Source organism: Littorina saxatilis, linkage group LG12 (assembly GCF_037325665.1).
Source record: "Littorina saxatilis isolate snail1 linkage group LG12, US_GU_Lsax_2.0, whole genome shotgun sequence".
Taxonomy (NCBI): Eukaryota; Metazoa; Mollusca; class Gastropoda; order Littorinimorpha; family Littorinidae; genus Littorina; species Littorina saxatilis.
Window position 1 is genome coordinate 70,399,722 of NC_090256.1, and position 23,463 is coordinate 70,423,184.

Below are 23,463 nucleotides of genomic sequence, written 5' to 3' on the forward strand. Positions count from 1 at the left end.
ACCACGGGGAGGGGGGACGATTAGAGACCAAACGACGGGTAGAAGGGGCGTGTGTGTCCAGAATGGCACGCAAAACACGAAAGAGCTGTTCGGCGGACGGCAGTGAGGGCAAGTCGGCAAGAAAGTCGGCCTTAAAGGCCTCGACGTCCATAGACGCCAGTCTACGAACTTCCCTGTACACTCAAAATAACATGATACAACTTAGTGTGCAAGTCAAACTAATTCAAATATGCTTTAGATTTAGCTGTTTCGGGTTGATGAGAGTATTATTTGAAGCACACCAGGAAACTGAAGAAGCTTATCAAAAACAGAGGGAAAATAAGTGAAATTATCAACTTGTTATATTTTTTTGAAATCTTGAGGGCTAGTTATAGATTATTTTCAGAAAGCTTCTTAATGAATTAATTAAAATTGCCTTTAGTTTTTATTCGCATAAAAATTTTTTACCAGCAAAATAGATGGTTTCAGCAGCAAATAGGAAGGAGTGAGCAGCGAATGTGAAGCAGCAAATTGGATGAATTCAACAGCAGAATAGATGAATTGAACAGCCAAGCAGATTTCTTTAACATCGTTTCATTCTTTGTAACCGCAAGACCTAGAGGGTGAAACCTGCGGTTAGCATCACTGTACCCCAAGATAAGTACAGGGAAACCCTGCCATATCAACTTATACGTTGCGTCTGCATGGACATTCGCAGCATCAGCACCAAGTTTCAGCAGACGCTTGGTTGTCATGCACACCCTGAAAAAAGGCCTCTTTCTGGTCATACGAACACTCAAAACCACAAACAAAAGTTACATCGTTATCATCAGGCACAGCTGTGCGAGAATCAGCCCATGCTGCAAGTTCACCCAGGGAAATTGTATGCTTTCCACATTCTTTCATTCTCAGACCGACAAGGTAATTTTTGAGCTGGGCTTTCGAAGGCAAGTTTGCAAAGTCCCTATTGCGCAGTGCTACCAGAATCGCCCTTGGTTTTCTCACACCATCTCTGAACAGAGAATCAATCACAGTCCTTGTGTCTGGGTGAATCCCCCTTGTAGGCCTTGGTGTAGTTGCGTATTTATTTATCGCAGCTAATTTGCTGTTGAAACCCATCTTTTTTGCTGCTGGTCCATCTTTTTTGCTGCTGGTCCATCTAATTTGCTGGTCCATTAAATCCCTGCCGTTTTTATTTATTTCGATTTGTTGAAGGTGGTCCATATTAAGGGACTCACACATACTTTGAGGTTTCGCTATCATTTTTTGTTTGCAGTAGAAACTCGGGGTACACGTACACTGTTAAAATATAACAAATACTGTCTTAGCTGTCATATATAGCCATTTTTGTGTTATGAAAGCTTTGGCTGTGGACAGAAACGAGTCCGTTTTAGACGGCAAATTTAGAGTGAACGCTGCCAAACGTGAAAAAAAGCGAAAAAGCCTAACGGTTTTGAGGTTTGTGTTTCTGCAACTGTTTTGACATGTGCAACTTATCCAGAGAGGGTGAATAAAGCGAATGAAATTGTTTTGAGCGCTCTAGCGCCGTTAGTTTGTCAGAACAGAAGGTGGTCCATATTAGGAGCCTTTCCCCTATTTAACCGGTCAATTAAATCACAGGACCTATTTTGGAAGTGGTATAAATCCCTGGTTTATCTTTGTTGTGATGATGTGCTTCTGTTTGAATAATGGTATCGTGACAAAACAGAAATACAGAAAGAAAAAAAACCCAGACAACACAGAAATACACACAACACAGAGATATATACACAACACAGAAATACACACAACACAAAAAAATTAGATAGGACAGAAATACAGAGAACACAAAATTTCAAACAACACAGAAATACACACAACTCAGAAATTAAGCTGAACGTTTTTTGATGTTTCTGGAAGGAAAGGAAGCCTCTCCTTGAACGAAAAAGGTAAATTCGACAGCAAGCTGTATAGGCAATGAAGAAGAATTGATCCAGATGCACCCCGCCCCCCACCCCCCACAAAACAAAAAAAAATGCGTTTGGGAGGTACATGCTTAAGCCAGGGGGGGGGGGGGGGGGGTGCGCAACCCCCTGTAACCCCCCCCCCCGCCCTCCACCCCTAGTCCGGCCCTGCATACATTCAGACAACAAAACAAATCCGCAATACTGACGCAAGGGAAACAAGCGTAACTTGCTGTTTGACTTGCAGCTCCTTAATTTCCTCCCCTGGAAACCATTTTCCCCGAATGAAGGTTGGTAATGATGGCTTTTATGTTATGACTTCAAGGAATTAAAGTTTAATACACAGTTGGTAGGAGAGACCGGGGCTAGTCCGCCTACTTTTATGCTTTTGGTAGCATAACTGGCGAGTTTCATGAACTAGAAGACTGATTTTTTCTTTTACATCAAGACAAATGTGTAGCTGATATCAATGTGCAGACAGTTTTTATGTGCGCATGAACATTTGTTGTACATACTGCTTTAAGTAGACCTACCCTAACGTAGGCGAACTTGCCCCTACAGGGTGGGGCAAGTCCGCCGCTCTCATCCCATAGTAGGTACAAGACTAGTAGTGGGCAAGCTTTATACACACACGCACGCACGCACGCACAGTCAGTCAAACAAGCACCCGATCAGTGGGAAAGCTTTTTTAATTCCCTTCAATATTTAGGTTCAAAAATGCCAATGACAAAATACAAAAGAATGTCGAAAGAATGTAACACAAATCGGCGTCAGTCTTTTTTAGACATGAATCTGCAATCTTTACCATCGAGAATAGATGGAGTCACCATCAGAGTCACAGTTATGGCAGATGTAAACTGGACTGTTTCCCACACCTGCACATTCTTCATGGCGAACATGCCCCATGACAAATAGGCGGACTTGCCCCCGCACGGGCAGGCAACTCTAGTGCCAGATAGCGAGCACAACATGGGAAGGAAGAAGCAAAACTTTCGTCAGAACTCGACCTTAATTACCGCACTTTCACTCGACACCAAGACTAAGTATTTGTTCTCAGAGGTAATGCATCAAAACCTAAGTCAACTCCTATGCATTCATGTTACAAAAATGAAGAAAAACACTTTTTGTGACCTGTACTCACGATATATGGGCGCGCAACCTCTGAACTTCTGCAGGATATGGCGGGAAGAAGGGACACCACTCTCACATGGTGTGAATGACTAAAAGGTGGCAAACGTAAGAATAAACAGACAAAGACGGATGTGCCCCGGGGGCGGACTAGCCCCGGTCTCCCCTACTTCTCCCCAAAACATGGTATCATGTGGAAAAGATATTTTGTGTGAGTATTTAAATAAATCTTTTACGGATATATTATTTGTATTCAGTGCGATTGATGGTTATATAAGAGATAGTGTAGCTACAGATCTCTGGTTATAGTGGGGCTCCTATGTTGCAAAATCATTCAAATCATGCAACAAACACCAAATTAAGCAAATATGAAGAGTTTTATGTGCTTAACAAAATCTGATACAGAGCCATCGCGAAAAATAAAAAAATGGGTAGTTTTTAAACAATTTTTCAAAATGGCCGCCAGTGTAAACGGTTGGGTATGTTAGGCATATTTCACTTCATGTGATTAACAGCAAATTTGGCGTAAATGGACATTTGCTTTTGCTTAACAAAACCTGATACAGAGCCACCGTGAAAAAATTAAGAAATCAGTAGTTTTTTTACAATTTTCAAAATGGCCGCCAATAAAAGGGTATTTAGGCATTTTTGATGCTACAAGACATTCTCTTGCAATAGAAACTAACACAAACACATTTTTAAACAAAACAATACATGTATTGTTGGTGCAGAGAATGATTGGACGGTGTGGGTGGCAGGGTTGAAGAATTTGTGGATTACCTAAACTGTGCAAAAATAAATATATTGCACCAATTTTCATACCAAAACGAAAACATTCATTCCTGTGCTGTTATATTCAATGTATGCTATTGAGGGCACTCAACTTGGCTAACTGGAACACTTTTAAGATAAAATTTGACCGCCGCCCAAATAAGGGTACCCCCCAAAAAAAACTGATAAAAATGTAATGTATCAACTCAAAAGTCGACTAAAATTCATAATCGCTGTATTTCGAAAACGTTGTTTGTTCTCATGTGTTTACACAACTAGCACATTCCGGCAAGTGTCTATACTCAAAAGAAACTTTGGCAGTACTTGAAACAACCATCTGTCATATATACATGCGAAGTCAAAAATATGTGGGATGTAAATCAACAAACCTGTGGCAGTTTTTAAAATATTATTTCGTGAAGATTTGAAAGTGTACTCAAACGGTTGAACTACGCCTCGTGCGTAGACACACATTCCTGAAAGTTTCAACGCAACCCACTTGGTCATTGCTAAAATACATGGATTTTAGTTGACTTGGGTATCCCTCAAATTTGACACATAAACATCTCATCCGTGAGATCGACACATACATCAGTAGGTACAATGGCACAACACTAGAAATATGCAAGATGGCGAAATAAAACAACCTGTTCTGGATGGATAATCAAGTTGACTTTCTCTTCGTATACAACAGTGACCCAGTTGTGCCTCAGGAATTGTCGTCGGCTTTTTAAAAGGTACCCGAAGTTTTTGCCACATGTCTTTGTCACGTCAAGGGTATCCTTATTTTGACGGCGTAAATGATGATGTTAAAAAAAAAATGTGCCAGATAGCGAAGATGCGAGCCTTTAATGGCATAGACAGTTTGAATAAAATGACACAGGAATAAAAGTTTGAGTTGGGGTATGAAAATGGGTGCAATAATATTTTTGCACAGTTTAGATGCTGACAGTTTTCACAGGCATGCAAGCACATTTGCATAGAGCTGTGCTCTGCAGTCCTTCTTAGCAGCATTTGCAGCGTTTTGTTGTACAGCTCTTCTTGCAGGCACACCTCATGAGTTCTCGGCACACGCTGGATACCTCTTGAAAGCTCGTCCAGAATGACTCCCACTTTCCAGCCTTGAACTGCCAGCCCACAGAGTTTGGAAGTCTAATAGGTAGATGGCTCTTCTCAATCTCATGTCCTGCAGCAGCACCTCACTTGTAAGGGGATTATGGTCAATTTGGCAGCTCTTTTTACTGAAGAGGTACCGTCTAGCACTGTTTACACCCAGTACGTTGCTGGTTTTGTCCTACAAATGTACACCAAAAAGCTCTTGTGCTGCCCTGTCAGTGGTACTCAGCTTACAAAGAGGAGCAGACAACCTGAAGAAAGTTTGAGTGACGTCTTCAAATGCTTGCCATACTTCCCAAGCCTTCTGATTCCCCAATACCATTGAAGAACGACATAGTGTCACAGCCTGTAAGGCTATGCAAAATGGGCAGACAGGGTGACTTCTCTTGACCAATGGCAATGGCTTTGGGAATGTGGCGATACACTTCACGAGCAGAAAAAAACGCAACACAGCTGGAATGAGAAGCAGGCTGTCTGGCCTCCTCTACATCCATGGTGCAGGAAATCAGCCTGGGGTACCCTTCACACAAAAGATGAAAAGTGACATTTTTATTTGAATGTATTTGAATAATGTTTACTATCTCAGAGAGTCGGTCAAAGCCGGGTTAGCAAGTCTTCACACAGCAGACCAAAATGAAAGAAAATTGTATTTCATGAATTCGTATAATTCTTACTGTTTCAGGTTAAAAAACAAACACAGTTTCCAGTGACCCAACTGATTCTGGAATCTTTCTGACCGCTACATTTATTCGCTTCAAACAGTCGCTAACAGAATGTTGACCATAATGAGGGTTCGTACGTTAAACCCATCAAATTCACAGAGGTCGCTTACAAATGATGTGCAAACATGTTCCAATTAATACAAATAAAAAAATCTTACTGTTAAGATGTATTAGGTAACAAACCTTCATACAGTAGTACTTGTGAAATCAGCTCCCTTCTGTGGCACCGGAATAAATGCAGAACGCTTGTTCCCAGGAACCGGCATGTGGTGTAACTCTTGTATATATCCTGTAAAAATAAAATTCACACCAATGCACGGTCAACTTAAAATAAGCAAAAGGATGAGAAACAAGCAACAAACCAAAATTGTAAAACTCAAAGAGCGGTACCTCTTCATTTTTCAAAACCACTTATCTCATTTGATTAGCATACACTGTATGCTTTTGTCTGTTACCTACCGTCTTTGAAAGTTTGATCACAACACTGTAAAGACAGGGGGAGTGGAGTGTTTTTATCTCCAGCTGGTCATCCTACTATCTGGCCTACCCTCACTCAGTTTTTGACTCTACTCCTCCCCACCTTATGCCAGTCCTTAACGTAGGCAGGACTAATCATTTATCATACCATGAACAATCTCTTTCTCCTCGCCTTTTATTCAAAGTTCGTTTAATCTGTTTAAAATCACCAGCGTGGCGATCATGATTTCCTTACTTGTAATCAACAGATAGATCTAGATCTATCAGCATCACAATCCAGCTGATGAGCTATTGCAAGATTAAACAAAGTCTCTGCATTTCAGCGCTTCACCCGATGAATAACAGACCCCAGGGGAGAATTAAACAGTAAAATGATGTGCCATTGGTGAATGGATGCGTATTCTTGAAAACTTACCTTCAGAAACGTTGTTTTCGCTCAAATCAAAACACGCAATGTTGCGGAGGCCGCCATCTTGAATTTTCATGCTGCGGATATATAAAATTCTAAAAACGATCAAATTAAATACCAGAACACAAAAATACCCATAAGAGAATTTATGTCATGCATGTGTTATCAGCAGAAAACTTCTGGTGCATGGTAAACCATTGAATTTTACATTTGCTGAGTTAAGAATATTTACTGCTGAGCGCTTTTGGTACGAATTTCGTCTGCTGTAAATGCAGCCTTTTATTTTCTATCAAAAACAAAAAACACGATTTCTGAAGTGGCTCTGTATCTGAAATCCCTTAAATAATTATAAGGAACAATATCACAAAGTATCATGTTTGTTGCAAGATGTGAATGATTTATGAGTGCGTCTGCAACATACGAGCCCCACTATTATATAAGAATCGTATCTGTTAGTCCATTCATTTTAATGTTATAATGTTTTAGTCTTCCGTTTGTCTTGTCTTGTTGTCTTCGTGTTTATATATGCGCCACCGATGTAATGTTTCAGATTGAGATAATAGAATTAACTTGATTTGATTTGATATGATTATACTTGCTAATAACCTTGTCGTGAAACTGTGATAACTGTACCATGGTCAAGACCTATTTTGAAGGTCAAGTACCCCGACTTGTTTTATGGGGTTGACACAGAGTGTGGCGATACTGTTTCACATCCACCACATCCCATACTGCGTGACAGTATCATCCACACGTGTTGACAGTCACACCCTCACTACATGACACTCTCTGGCAGTCTGACACTCGCAATGTAACAAACTGACTTCCGACAACCACAATCATAAAAATGAAAAAAACGTCCGGGGATATCATTCCCAGGAACTCTCATGTCAAATTTCATAAAGATCGGTCTAGTAGTTTGGTCTAAAATCGCTCTACACACACACACGCACATACAGACAGACACACACACATACACCACGACCCTCGTCTCGATTCCCCCTCTATGTTAAAACATTTAGTCAAAACTTGACTAAATGTAACAACCACATTCTTAACAAGCACACAGGGAAACACGCATCTTTCAAGTACAGGGTGACACAAAAAAAACAGAGCCCACCAAAAGTTTAATATTTTCTGAAATAATCAGCCGATTCTTTTATTTTTTCAGGTGAGCCAAGCTGAAATGATGTTCTAACAGCCCACCAAGTTTGAGCTTCAAGATGTCATGGACAACGGAGCATAAGACATTTATAGTCGAGGCCTATTTTCGGTCGAATTCTATCCAGACTGGTCAGCCGCAGATGTGGGATCGCTCTTACAGCTGCTGTTATTGCTGCCTTAAGATCAGGGATGGTCTGGGGGTTGTTGCCATATACCCTGTCCTTGAGGTACCCCCACAGATAAAAAATCTGGGGGGTTCAAGTCCGGTGAATAGGGGGACCACTCTGGGTCACATCTGCGGCTGACCAGTCTGGATAGAATTCGACCGAAAATAGGCCTCGACTATAAATGTCTTATGCTCCGTTGTCCATGACATCTTGAAGCTCAAACTTGGTGGGCTGTTAGAACATCATTTCAGCTTGGCTCACCTGAAAAAATAAAAGAATCGGCTGATTATTTCAGAAAATATTAAACTTTTGGTGGGATAGATCTGGTTTTTTTGTGTCACCCTGTATTTATTCATCATCACAGATTTTCAGTGCTTTCCTCCACTTTACACTTCCATACAATTCAAAGACCATTTTTACACTGAGAATGCTTACAGGCAGAAAAACAGATTCAAATCAAATCCAACCCTGAACTCAAACCCAGGAAGAAAGATAGATAAGGGCGCAAAAACATCTTTGTTCTAACAGTGTAAAATTACTTTCACAACATTATGCATGAATTCAATAATTCAAACTAATGGGATAAAGTTGATACTGAACACACACTGAAACCGTCTCAAAAACAAAAAAACAAAAAAATTTCTTCCAGAACCAGCCCTTTAATTAACATGAGAGCAAGGTGTAAAATGTGTACAGCACATTACCCATACATTCATTCATTAGTAAAGTCACTAAGAAACTGACTCTCTCTCACAGCTGTTACACATGTGAGAAAGTTTTGGCGTGGAATACCTCTTTACAGCTAGACTTCTAGCTCAATATTCATGTCCGTTAAAGATGAGAATAACATCCAGAGAAATAGTAATATAGATTTCTATTTCTGCAATTCAAAACATACGCATGTAACATTTAACTGAGTGACTTCTGTTTTTGTCATGCTCGTTCTGAATTATCCCATCAACCCTGTTTGCTGCAATATGTGCTTCTTTTTCAATATTTAGAAAACTCGTCATAAAGTTCTGACGATTAAATTGTTTCCTCTAGCTCTGTACGCCTGCCCCAAAACAACCTGAACACATCCCACAAACACACATCCCACAAACACACATCCCACAAACACACATCCCACAAACACACATACACACAAACACACATCCCACAAACACACATACACACAATGAAAGAGGAAAACATCCCCCCTAAAAAAATTATTTTAAAACTGACTATACGAACATTGCTTTTTAGCATAAATAGCTGCTGCTGTCCAGAAACCATTGAGACAATTTAAACTATAAAGCAGCACCTTCATTTTACAATGCAATTAGAATAGTTGCAGAAAGTTCCCTACAAATGTTGAGCTTATAAGGAGGTAGCAGTGATGTAGAGTGTGCTACTGTACAAACCGACACAAGCTCCAAACAACACACTTTACTGTGTACCTTGCTCTGAAAAGCAAACACTTGCATAGTATTATGTAGTATAAACACTTTCAAAGCATACACAAGCTGCAACCTCTTTGTGATCCATGACAAATTGACAGCTTAAATAATTAAGCCGTCCTGCTTGAAACATGTGCTCAATATTAAACAAATGACATATGACAGTTTAAAACATTAAAGAGTCTTGCCTAAAACTGAGGGGCTCGGTAAAAAAAAAAAAAAAAAAAATTTAAAAAACTTTCAGCCCAAAACAAACGATTTTTTACCCTAAATTAGCAGCTGCTGCTTATGAAAGCACAAACATGCCAAACATAAATAAAATTGGCAACGTGTAGGTGATGCAAATGCTGCAACTGCTATTCACTGTTTGCGAATTCCTTGCCTCGGTTTGCATCAAGCTGACACAAGCACACTCTGTTGCATAACCATCACTATTCCTTTATGCTCACTATTTGATTATGCACTACACGACATGAATGTATATTACCATTTGTATTATATTACATCATCAATGAAAATGATCTGATAATGATCCACAAACCTAGGGCCTATTATTTTTGTTAAACCTGTTCAAAGCTCAAATGTTGCATACACATGTATAACTTTAAGTTTGCCCTGTTTGTTTGACAGCACCAGTGGAAACAAAATGTACAGAATGATCACAGGGTTGTTAAGAGAAATATATGCTATTAATAAAGCCATGAAGAAAAGCCACAACTGTCTTTTACAAAGCCAAACAAAATACAAGTTTTTAGAATTTTTATTTTTTATTTTTTTACTAATTGTTTTGGATGTTTTACTTCAACATTAACTACAAGTGTACTGGTATTGCAATTGTTATTACAACCAAAAACCATTCTTCAGGGAACGTCTGTGAAACTAATTTCAAAGCATTTTTGACAACAATACTTAGGATCAGGTGATGTGGCATTAGACGCGCACATCAGTGCATTTCCACCTGTTTTTGGAATGACATGACCATTATGTCTGTAGTAACTATTTCCCTTCATATATACTGCATAGGTTAACTTGGGCGAAGGTGTTCATCGACTGAGTATCATTTAATTTTGTTCTGTGGAATTCACAGGCATTTGAGTATCGCAACAAATCAGTTTATAAAAGAAGAAGGAGTATATTTACCCTGGTATTGGAAAGCAAATGTATCCCCCAAGATACAATGATAATGCAGGTTTCAGCATCAAAAATCTTGAAAATTACAATACGATGAGCTATATGAATTGTTAAAACATTTGTTCAACAAGGTAAATGTAAGGTACCAACTACAATCATCATATCCTGATAACTTCTTGCCTGTAGAATACTAACACTACCCACAGAAGCCAACATGACGCTTTTGCCCTGATCGTGATAATGCCGTTAATTGAAATGGTACTGGACGGCAGGAGATATGTACACACCTATTATTACTAAACAAACAATGTTCTAGAAAGATGCTGTCAAAGTATTTTTAAAAAAACAGACAATTGCATTAACAGAGAGAGTGAGAGAGAGTGGGAGACGGAGAGAGAAAGGGAGAGACAGAGCGAGAGACAGAGCGAGAGACAGAGAGAGAGAGAGACAGAGAGACGGACAGCCAAGCAGCAGCACAAAATACAAAATGAATCACAACAGGTCAACACATTAATAAAATGATAAGCATGTAACTCATTCCTTTTCATAACAACAATGTTAAATGAACGCATTGCAATCTGAATTATGCAATTTTCTATTAATGCACAAACTGTGTCACACACACACACACACACACACACACACACACACACACACACACACACACACACACATTTTGTTCTCAAACAAATACTTTCATAGAGCAGAACACCAAAATGTCAACGTTTGTACATGTATCCATCAACTGATTCATACCACTGTGAAACATGACCGAGCAAGCACAAATACAAAACTCAGGGTTCCTAAATAAACGTTTCCAGCAGAGATGAACACAGTTCATTAGAAACCAAAACATTATCGTCATGGCTTCAGAACAAAAATACCCATCATCACCCAATGGCTAAGATCATTTCATGAAATCAAGAAAGTAAAAGAGAACCATAAAACTTTGTGATATGATCACCATTAAAAAAAGGAGACACATATAAAAAATATAGCCATTTATTGGTGATCTCACATGAGTAAATTCCCAGGTTTAATGTAAAAAGTTGTCAGGAAAGAATTCACAGTTTTGCAGTTCACTGCCGGCAGGATTAGAGATGTGCTGAGAAGCGGAAAGACACGACATTCTTGCCGACTGGGTTTAGTGCCAGCTCAAAAACAGAGCCTCCCTTGTTTGATATGCATTATAGTTTAGAAAGAAATGCAAAACTGCTTTGTGAAGTAGAACAGGGACATGCAGATAAAGATGGAAGCCACAGACAAATATATGTTTTTAGTGTCTCATAGTATTTTGGACTTCACAAGCATTTAATTCCTATCTTCTAGCTGTGCTACACACTAGCAGTCAGGCACCCAAGTTTGCCTGATGTGTACAAAGTACTTCTTCCACCCGTTAGAAATCATCACTTCTCTGTAGACACTTGACCTGCAAATATATCTGTACCTTAGAACTGCGCTCATGACTTTTTTCCCTCATTTAAATTACTTTGTCACATATGAGATGCTTAACTTCAATAAGTTTAACTCCCCCAAGGTTTGTGTTCATATTTCTTTTGAGGCTTCCCTGGATTACCTCCCTTCTTCCACTTCAACAATTCTGTACTTTCAAGAAATAATTACAAGTGAAAGTTCACAAGTGACATTTTCACCACGAATGACTCACTACCATGTGTTACTCTCAATTTCTAACAACAAGAAGTTCATAGTACCCCCCCCCCCCCCCCCCTCCCCAAAGTGATCTGATACAAATAGGAAATCTTGGCCCTATCCTACAATTATTAGTACACTAACTTAATAAGCTGGTCAAGTGACATACAATGCATTGCAATGCTTTTTGGGTGAAACATTTTTCTGAATCAAATTAAGAACGGCAACAATTCGTGCACTACAGCAGTATGCCAAGCAGTAGAATCTTTCTTTCTTTATTTGGTGTTTAACGTCGTTTTCAACCATTCAAGGCCAGGTTATATCGCGACGGAGCAGTAGAATGGCAACATTTTCACGTACACATGAACCCTGTATTTCACTTCTGCAACCATTTGCAATATAATATTGTTTTAATACAACAGCATATTCGTTTTAAAACCAGTACACCAATACAGTGGAACCCCCCTTTTAAGACCCCACAATTTAAGACTTCCTCCCAGACTTTCTGTTAATAACCACAATAAATGTACCCCCATTTTAAGACTCCCTCCTTTTAAGACCTGATTTGCTCAAATTGTTGGAGGTCTTAAAAGGTGGGTTCCACTGTACTCGTTCCACAATCAAATCTCATCAATAAGAGCACTGTAAATGGCTTTCAATGTTGTCCTCTCTGCATGTCCATCAGCCAACACTGACACTCAGCATCTCATCAACTCATGTCCATCAGCCAACACTGACACTCAGCATCTCATCAACTCATGTCCATCAGCCAACACTGACACTCAACATCTCATCAACTCATGTCCATCAGTCAACACTGACACTCACCATCTCATCAACTCATGTCCATCAGCCAACACTGACACTCACCATCTCATCAACTCATGTCCATCAGCCAACACTGACACTCAGCATCTCATCAACTCATGTCCATCAGCCAACACTGACACTCAGCATCTCATTAACTCATGTACATGTACAATCAGTGATAGATTTGTATGCTAGCCCTCATGGACATGGAACACACACACACAAATGTTGACACAAGTACACAGGAATCCATGCACACGCACAGACACATGCACAATTACACGTAATAACAATTTACTAATACATCATGCAGAGAAGTATGTGACGAAGACCATGCACAGGATTCCTAGAATGATGAAAAATATTTGTTTCAACGACTCCCTGCAACAGAGAAAAAAGTCAGTTACTGTAATATTAAATGCAACAGAAGCCTCAATCAAGTATTCTTTCAAGTCGTCAAAATACTCTCAATATTGCAGAGAAAGCAAACAAAAATTCTTGAAAAGCTTGAAAAGTTTGAAAAGCAACCAACTCTGTCCACCCATTGACCTCTCACCTGTTTTCGTCTCGTCACTTCTTACGAGATTCAAAAGGGCTTTTAGTAACATGTTTATCAATAAACTGGGTTAATCGAGACTACGCATCACATGACATGCCACAAAAACTGCAAAACGGGTGTGTTCAAATACTGGATCAGCTTCAGAATGCGCTTGTGAAGAAAGGTAGTCTAGGATTTTTTTTTCAGATTTTTTTTTCCACCGACAATACTGATCGTATTTTAGACAATCAAGCGTACAAAATACGGTAAATTCGTATGAGTTCCCAGGTCTAACAATACAGCCAGACAAGTGGCAAGCAGGAAACGTACCATCCATGCTTTTCCTGCAGGAGGTCGGGGACGACGGTAACCAAGGCGATGTAGAGGAAGCCCCCGGAAGTGAAGGCCAGAATCCAGGCAGTTCTCTCCCCTGCCTGCTCGGCCGTCAGTGCAGTGATGGCGCCAAACACGCCCCCTGTGGCCGTCAGAATCTGATAGAACAGAGTGAATCATTCCGAGTTAGTCGTCTTGAACATGTTTGAGTCAATACAGGGTTCCTGCAGGGCAGAGCTGATACAATTCAATGAGTTTTCAAGGACATTTCCAGGACCAAATAAATGCTTTTCAAGGACATGATTTTCCTCAAATGAATGCAAACCACCAAGCTTACCTTCAGTTTTTCAAGTCTGCAAACTATTAGTCATTCCGTAGTTGTTTGCCTTGCCAACTTCCGGGAAGGGAAGTTAGTTAGTTAGTTAGTTAGCTGTTGCTTTTCGGGTCCAGCGGACCATAATAGGCCAAATCAGGACCCCAAAGTTCTACGGGTGACTAGTAATAGTTAGTTCGTCTACTTTCGTTTTCACTCGATCTTTTATTCTCCCAAAATGTGTGTATTGTATTTGACGAAAAAAAAGGGGGTTGCATTTTGTTTTAAATAAGACAAGCTGCTGACGAAATGTATAGGCAACAATTTGGAAAAATCAAGTACTTTTCAATGACTATTTAACAAAACTCTATTTTCAAGCACTTTTCAAGGCCTGGAAAAGGTTTTCTAATTTTCAAGGAGTTTTCCAGGGTTCAAGGACTCTGTACGAACTCTGTCAATACAGTTTACTTCTTACAGTCCTGGAATTGCTTTTTCAACTCTTCATTTTGGATGCTACAGTTGTGTATGTTAAAACAGAGACAGTTTTTGTATGTAATGTATAACCTTAATGTTAAAAGTGAGAGACAGTGTGTGTGTAATGTATAACCTTAATGTTAAAAGTGAGAGACAGTGTGTATGTATAACCTTAATGTTAAAAGTGAGAGACAGTGTGTGTGTAATGTATAACCTTAATGTTAAAAGTGAGAGACAGTGTGTGTGTAATGTATAACCTTAATGTTAAAACAGAGACAGTGTGTGTGTAATGTATAACCTTAATGTTAAAAGTGAGAGACAGTGTGTGTGTAATGTATAACCTTAATGTTAAAAGTGAGAGACAGTGTGTGTGTAATGTATAACCTTAATGTTAAAAGTGAGAGACAGTGTGTATGTATAACCTTAATGTTAAAAGTGAGAGACAGTGTGTGTGTATAACCTTAATGTTAAAAGTGAGAGACAGTGTGTGTGTATAACCTTAATGTTAAAAGTGAGAGACAGTGTGTGTAATGTATAACCTTAATGTTAAAAGTAAGAGACAGTGTGTGTGTAATGTATAACCTTAATGTTAAAAGTAAGAGACAGTGTGTGTGTAATGTATAACCTTAATGTTAAAACTGAGAGACAGTGTGTATGTATAACCTTAATGTTAAAAGTGAGAGACAGTGTGTGTGTAATGTATAACCTTAATGTTAAAACTGAGAGACAGTGTGTATGTATAACCTTAATGTTAAAAGTGAGAGACAGTGTGTATGTAATGTATAACCTTAATGTTAAAACAGAGACAGTGTGTGTGTAATGTATAACCTTAATGTTAAAACAGAGACAGTGTGTGTGTAATGTATAACCTTAATGTTAAAACAGAGACAGTGTGTGTGTAATGTATAACCTTAATGTTAAAAGTGAGAGACAGTGTGTATGTAATGTATAACCTTAATGTTAAAAGTGAGAGACAGTGTGTGTGTAATGTATAACCTTAATGTTAAAACAGAGACAGTGTGTGTGTAATGTATAACCTTAATGTTAAAAGTGAGAGACAGTGTGTGTGTAATGTATAACCTTAATGTTAAAAGTAAGAGACAGTGTGTGTGTATAACCTTAATGTTAAAAGTGAGAGACAGTGTGTGTGTATAACCTTAATGTTAAAAGTAAGAGACAGTGTGTGTGTAATGTATAACCTTAATGTTAAAAGTGAGAGACAGTGTGTATGTATAACCTTAATGTTAAAAGTGAGAGACAGTGTGTGTGTAATGTATAACCTTAATGTTAAAAGTAAGAGACAGTGTGTGTGTATAACCTTAATGTTAAAAGTGAGAGACAGTGTGTGTGTATAACCTTAATGTTAAAAGTGAGAGACAGTGTGTATGTATAACCTTAATGTTAAAAGTAAGAGACAGTGTGTGTGTAATGTATAACCTTAATGTTAAAAGTAAGAGACAGTGTGTGTGTAATGTATAACCTTAATGTTAAAAGTGAGAGACAGTGTGTGTGTAATGTATAACCTTAATGTTAAAAGTGAGAGACAGTGTGTGTGTATAACCTTAATGTAAAAAGTGAGAGACAGTGTGTATGTATAACCTTAATGTTAAAAGTGAGAGACAGTGTGTGTGTAATGTATAACCTTAATGTTAAAACAGAGACAGTGTGTGTAATGTATAACCTTAATGTTAAAAGTGAGAGACAGTGTGTATGTAATGTATAACCTTAATGTTAAAAGTAAGAGACAGTGTGTGTAATGTATAACCTTAATGTTAAAAGTAAGAGACAGTGTGTGTGTAATGTATAACCTTAATGTTAAAAGTGAGAGACAGTGTGTGTGTAATGTATAACCTTAATGTTAAAACTGAGAGACAGTGTGTGTGTAATGTATAACCTTAATGTTAAAACTGAGAGACAGTGTGTGTGTAATGTATAACCTTAATGTTAAAAGTGAGAGACAGTGTGTGTGTAATGTATAACCTTAATGTTAAAAGTGAGAGACAGTGTGTATGTAATGTATAACCTTAATGTTAAAAGTGAGAGACAGTGTGTATGTATAACCTTAATGTTAAAAGTGAGAGACAGTGTGTATGTAATGTATAACCTTAATGTTAAAACAGAGACCGTGTGTGTGTAATGTATAACCTTAATGTTAAAACAGAGACCGTGTGTATGTAATGTATAACCTTAATGTTAAAACAGAGACAGTGTGTGTGTAATGTATAACCTTAATGTTAAAAGTGAGAGACAGTGTGTATGTAATGTATAACCTTAATGTTAAAAGTAAGAGACAGTGTGTGTGTAATGTATAACCTTAATGTTAAAACAGAGACCGTGTGTGTGTAATGTATAACCTTAATGTTAAAAGTAAGAGACAGTGTGTGTGTAATGTATAACCTTAATGTTAAAAGTAAGAGACAGTGTGTGTGTAATGTATAACCTTAATGTTAAAAGTGAGAGACAGTGTGTGTGTATAACCTTAATGTTAAAAGTGAGAGACCGTGTGTGTGTAATGTATAACCTTAATGTTAAAAGTGAGAGACAGTGTGTGTGTATAACCTTAATGTTAAAAGTGAGAGACAGTGTGTGTGTAATGTATAACCTTAATGTTAAAAGTGAGAGACAGTGTGTGTGTATAACCTTAATGTTAAAAGTGAGAGACAGTGTGTGTGTATAACCTTAATGTTAAAAGTGAGAGACAGTGTGTGTGTATAACCTTAATGTTAAAAGTGAGAGACAGTGTGTGTGTAATGTATAACCTTAATGTTAAAAGTGAGAGACAGTGTGTGTGTAATGTATAACCTTAATGTTAAAAGTGAGAGACAGTGTGTGTGTAATGTATAACCTTAATGTTAAAAGTGAGAGACAGTGTGTATGTATAACCTTAATGTTAAAAGTGAGAGACAGTGTGTATGTATAACCTTAATGTTAAAAGTAAGAGACAGTGTGTGTGTAATGTATAACCTTAATGTTAAAACTGAGAGACAGTGTGTATGTATAACCTTAATGTTAAAAGTGAGAGACAGTGTGTATGTAATGTATAACCTTAATGTTAAAAGTGAGAGACAGTGTGTATGTATAACCTTAATGTTAAAAGTGAGAGACAGTGTGTGTGTAATGTATAACCTTAATGTTAAAAGTGAGAGACAGTGTGTGTGTAATGTATAACCTTAATGTTAAAACTGAGAGACAGTGTGTGTGTAATGTATAACCTTAATGTTAAAACTGAGAGACAGTGTGTGTGTAATGTATAACCTTAATGTTAAAAGTGAGAGACAGTGTGTGTGTAATGTATAACCTTAATGTTAAAAGTGAGAGACAGTGTGTGTGTAATGTATAACCTTAATGTTAAAAGTGAGAGACAGTGTGTGTGTAATGTATAACCTTAATGTTAAAACTGAGAGACAGTGTGTGTGTAATGTATAACCTTAATGTTAAAAGTGAGAGACAGTGTGTGTGTAATGTATAACCTTAATGTTAAAAGTGAGAGACAGTGTGTGTGTAATGTATAACCTTAATGTTAAAAGTGAGAGACAGTGTGTGTGTAATGTATAACCTTAATGTTAAAAGTGAGAGACAGTGTGTGTGTAATGTATAACCTTAATGTTAAAAGTGAGAGACAGTGTGTGTGTAATGTATAACCTTAATGTTAAAACTGAGAGACAGTGTGTATGTAATGTATAACCTTAATGTTAAAAGTGAGAGACAGTGTGTATGTAATGTATAACCTTAATGTTAAAACAGAGACAGTGTGTGTGTAATGTATAACCTTAATGTTAAAAGTGAGAGACAGTGTGTGTGTAATGTATAACCTTAATGTTAAAAGTGAGAGACAGTGTGTGTGTAATGTATAACCTTAATGTTAATCACTTTATTATCACCAGTTGATATTCTTTCTTGAAGACACCAGTATAAGCCATAAGCTTTGTATCATTTTTTTTCTTAAATAACTAAACCCTCATGAGTATGCAAATGAATATACCACTGTTTAAACCTAAAAACAGAACATCAAGGAATCATGACAAACTGAAACACAAACAGGGGTATCTATACAGCCAACTTCAATCTTTGGCTCCATTTTTAAAACAAACAAAAAATGATTGCTGAGATGTTGACAAAATCAACACGAATCTGATGCTTAACAATAAAAATTGCAACTCAGTACAGGGGAAACAAAAAATCTGGTTTAATCTGTGTACCTGAGCTTTTGCTGCTTTCCACCGGTCAAAGCCGGAGCGCAGGAGGATGGCGAAATCCCCTATCTCATGGGGAATCTCATGCACCAGAATGGCTCCTGTTGTTAATAAACCAACCTGCACATAAATAAATCAAAGTCAAAACCTAAAACAAAACCATAAATTAACTAACTAATTTAATAACAAACTTACTAACTGAACAGTCAACACATTTATAAATTATATAAAAAAAACTTGAATAAAGGTAAACGGGATATCCCTTTTATAGAACCAGACAGGACTGAGAGCTGTTGATTTTCTTGGGCAAGAGCGTGATTTTGAAGAATATCTTGCCATTTTTATCTTTCGACATGTTTCATACTTCATTTAAACGTCTTTCAAACAAGCACTGGTACTGATGGAAAGAATTTCATCTCAAACACCACGAATAATATGCAGAGATATGTGCAAAGCCCTTACCAAACAGAAAGAAAGAGGAGAAGGGAAAAAAGCTAAAAACAAGTAAGAAATATTTAACAGAATTCAAGTCAACAAGTTGCAACTGTTCAAACAGTTGAACGGTTCAAAACCCTCATATGCCCCCCAACCCACCCAGCCACACACACACCCCCCCCCCCCCCTCCCACACACACTCACGCGCTCATGCATGCACTCTCGCACACGCACACACACACACACACTCACACACAAACTCCAGTCTTTGAGTCATAAACTCTTCTGTCACTCACCCTGCGACTGACCAGGAAGCTGCCGGCTACAGCCAGCCCATGGGTAAAATTGTCCACCACATTGGCGAATAAATTCAGGTAACCACTGACCTGCAAGCAATCAGTACTATAAGCAAAACATCAGTGGTACTCTTGAATACTGTGGAACCTCTCTATTAGGATGGAACCTCTCTATTAGGATGGAACCTCTCTTTTAGGATGGAACCTCTCTTTTAGGATGGAACCTCTCTCTTTTAGGATGGAACCTCTCTCTTTTAGGATGGAACCTCTCTTTTAGGATGGAACCTCTCTCTTTTAGGATGGAACCTCTCTCTTTTAGGATGGAACCTCTTTTAGGATGGAACCTCTCTCTTTTAGGATGGAACCTCTCTTAGGATGGAACCTCTCTTTTAGGATGGAACCTCTCTTTTAGGAAGGAACCTCTCTCTTTTAGGATGGAACCTTTTAGGATGGAACCTCTCTCTTTTAGGATGGAACCTCTCTTTTATGATGGAACCTCTCTTTTAGGATGGAACCTCTCTTTTAGGATGGAACCTCTCTCTTTTAGGATGGAACCTCTCTCTTTTAGGATGGAACCTCTCTCTTTTAAGATGGGACCTCTCTTTTAGGATGGAACCTCTCTCTTTTAGGATGGAACCTCTCTTTTAGGATGGAACCTCTCTCTCTTAGGATGGAACCTCTCTTTTAGGATGGAACCTCTCTCTTTTAGGATGGAACCTCTCTTTTAGGATGGAACCTCTCTCTTTTAAGATGGAACCTCTCTCTTTTAGGATGGAACCTCTCTCTTTTAGGATGGAACCTCTCTTTTAGGATGGAACCTCTCTCTTAGGATGGAACCTCTCTTTTATGATATGTGAACAGCTCAGATCATGGGTCAATAAAGTGTTACACAGATGGTCAAAATTAAAGTACAAGATATGCACTGGAAGTGGAACTACACTGTTGCTTAGTGTCTGTATGAAGCTACAAGGTGAAAATAGAAAAAGAAAAACACGATTCTTGACTTTGATGGGCTTTTTCTGCTCGTAAGCACACATTCTTCTACTCATCACAGCATGCCCCATTATTGAGTTTAAAACACCAATTAAATTTGTTTTGAATAAAACTCACAATTTTACAATAAGAATTTAGAGACCTGAATCAATTAGGTATATCCTACTTAGTTTGACTTTTGCAAAACTAAGTAATTACACATTTAATTGAATCAGTCAGACAGACGGAGACATAGAGAGACAGACAGAGGGCAAACAGAAATCTGAGAAAGAAACCCCTTTAAAAATTGTACCATGTTTGAAATGAAACATCGCAAGGTGAAGCCATAATTCATCACCTTTCAGTATGACGTCATGAGCGTGTTCCACACTTGAAATGACGTGTTTTTTTTATCATGTTGTCAGCTGCACGGAGCTTGGAAGTATAATTTCCATTCAACGATCCGAGTTTGTTAAGTTTTAGCCTATTTTCAACGTCAAACACCATGAAACTATATATATTTGGAATCAGAAAATGGCAAGGAATAGATAGAAGTTGTTTTTAAGTGTCTTTTTTCATAAATAAAGATAGTGGTTATTTATCGGTTTTCTTCATTTTTAAGCATAATTATCAATACAAAACAACAAAACTATATAGTTTTAGATACAGGACGCAATAGGGAATACACCAATATAAATTTTTTGTTTCAAATATTAGTTTTTAAAAATGTGAAAAAATGACATATTTCGAACAAACATTTCAATAACAAAACTTTAAGTGACCAAACTGAAATGCAATTCCATAATCCGGCCTAGATCTGAGATTGTGTGATAAGAAATTCGATCAAATTGATGAAAAACTGTAACTGTGAAAGTGCTGCCTCGACCTTTTGGCAAACGGTAAAATATGACGTCATCAAACTGTCCTATCAATAAACGGAAAAACCTTCTATGAGAAAATCCAGTCAAAAATATCCATATCAAATTTCATAAAGATCCACTCCGTAGTTTTTGAGATATGATCTGCAGTGTGAAAAAACGCCCATAACGCCCAAAACGCAAACTCATTTGTCATGATTTGGTCGTGTTCTGCTGATACTATAATGTTTTTCTTTCCTAAAACACACTATAATAGTAGCCTTTCCCAATGTCTATGCTAAAACTGACTTGTCTGTGTTGTCAATGATTTTCCTACAGTGTGAGAACACAATCTCACGCCCATAACGCTGTGACACGAAAACTCATTTGGTCGTGTTCTGCCGATACTGTAATGTTTTTCTTTCTTAAAACACACTATAATAGTAGCCCTTCCCAAATGCAATGCTAAAAATGACTGGTCTGTGTTGTCAATGATTTTCTGCGAGAATGCGATCTATCTGTTTGTCGCAAAGACCGTGTGACACGAAAGTTATGAGCGGAAGACAAATCTGCTGAGTGCAATTACGTTTCAGAAGATAGTTGGTTAAAACAGTTTATCACTCAGACACGCAAAGGAACACTATAACTTTATTATTCAGGCCATATTTGCTTTCCTTTGTCATGTATGAAAGTACTGGCCTTGGTTGAAGAAAGTGACCTGTCGCTGTGCAACAAATTTGTCGCCATTTTCCGCCGTGTTTTGTAAATAAAACGTGTTTACTACCCACACATACAAAACGATGCTGTTGGTTCTTTTTATTTTCTTATTGTTTGATTCATGCTTAGCAGTTTAGTATGCTTTGTTTTCTTCTCAATTCAATGGATGGCTATAAAATAAGCATTTAAATGTGAAGGTGTTAAAATTACCCATGATCTGAGCTGTTCACATATGGAACCTCTCTCTTTTAGGATGGAACCTCTCTCTCTTAGGATGGAACCTCTCTCTCTTAGGATGGAACCTCTCTTTTAGGATGGAACCTCTCTTTTAGGATGGAACCTCTTTTATGATATAGAAACTCTCTCTTTTAGGATGGAACCTCTCTCTTTTAGGATGGAACCTCTCTCTTAGGATGGAACCTCTCTTTTACGATGGAACCTCTCTCTTTTAGGGTGGAACCTCTCTCTTTTAGGATGGAACCTCTCTTTCAGGATGGAACCTCTATTTTAGGATGGAACCTCTCTCTTTTAGGATGGAACCTCTCTTTTAGGATGGAACCTCTCTCTTTTAAGATGGAACCTCTCTCTCTTAGGATGGAACCTCTCTCTTAGGATGGAACCTCTCTCTTTTAGGATGGAACCTCTCTTTTAGGATGGAACCTCTCTTTTAGGATGGAACCTCTCTCTTTTAAGATGGAACCTCTCTCTTTTAAGATGGAACCTCTCTCTTTTAGGATGGGACCTCTCTTTTAGGATGGAACCTCTCTTTTAGGATGGAACCTCTCTTTTAGGATGGAACCTCTCTTTTATGATGGAACCTCTCTCTTAGGATGGAACCTCTCTCTTTTAGGATGGAACCTCTCTCTTTTAGGATGGAACCTCTCTTTTAGGATGGAACCTCTCTCTTTTAGGATGGAACCTCTCTTTTAGGATGGAACCTCTCTCTTTCAGGATGGAACTTCTCTCTTTTAGGATGGAACCTCTCTCTTAGGATGGAACCTCTCTTTTAGGATGGAACCTCTCTCTTTTAGGATGGAACCTCTCTTTTAGGATGGAACCTCTCTCTTTTAGGATGGAACCTCTCTCTTTTAGGATGGAACCTCTCTTTTAGGATGGAACCTCTCTCTTTTAGGATGGAACCTCTCTCTTTTAGGATGGAACCTCTCTATTAGGATGGAACCTCTCTTTTAGGATGGAACCTCTCTAACCTCTCTTTTAGGATGGAACCTCTCTTTTAGGATGGAACCTCTCTTTTATGACCCAAGGTTTCAAGATGTTCAGTTAATAACAGCTGTAACTTTACCTCGATTTTACCACTCCCTCTGATCCCTTTCAAATTTGAGGTAGGGTAAGAAACCGTAAATTCGCCGCCCTATAATCTTTGAAAGATATTTTGATCTTTTTCCGTCTCTCCATCTCTGTCTGTCTC

The 23,463-nt window shown here is 38.2% G+C and overlaps 1 protein-coding gene across 1 annotated transcript in view; it reads right to left on the reverse strand.

Moving 5' to 3' along the window:
* Window positions 1-12,600: 12,600 nt before the first annotated feature.
* Window positions 12,601-23,463, reverse strand: part of LOC138982685 (zinc transporter ZIP13-like) — a 47,351-nt gene continuing 36,488 nt past the window's right edge. The window contains exons 5-8 of the mRNA XM_070356013.1: window positions 19,489-19,578; window positions 18,764-18,877; window positions 13,775-13,935; window positions 12,601-13,287 (exon numbers count right to left, since the gene is read on the reverse strand). Coding sequence (XP_070212114.1) covers window positions 13,212-13,287; window positions 13,775-13,935; window positions 18,764-18,877; window positions 19,489-19,578 — 441 coding nt within the window. The 3' untranslated portion in view covers window positions 12,601-13,211. The remainder of the gene's footprint in view (window positions 13,288-13,774; window positions 13,936-18,763; window positions 18,878-19,488; window positions 19,579-23,463) is intronic.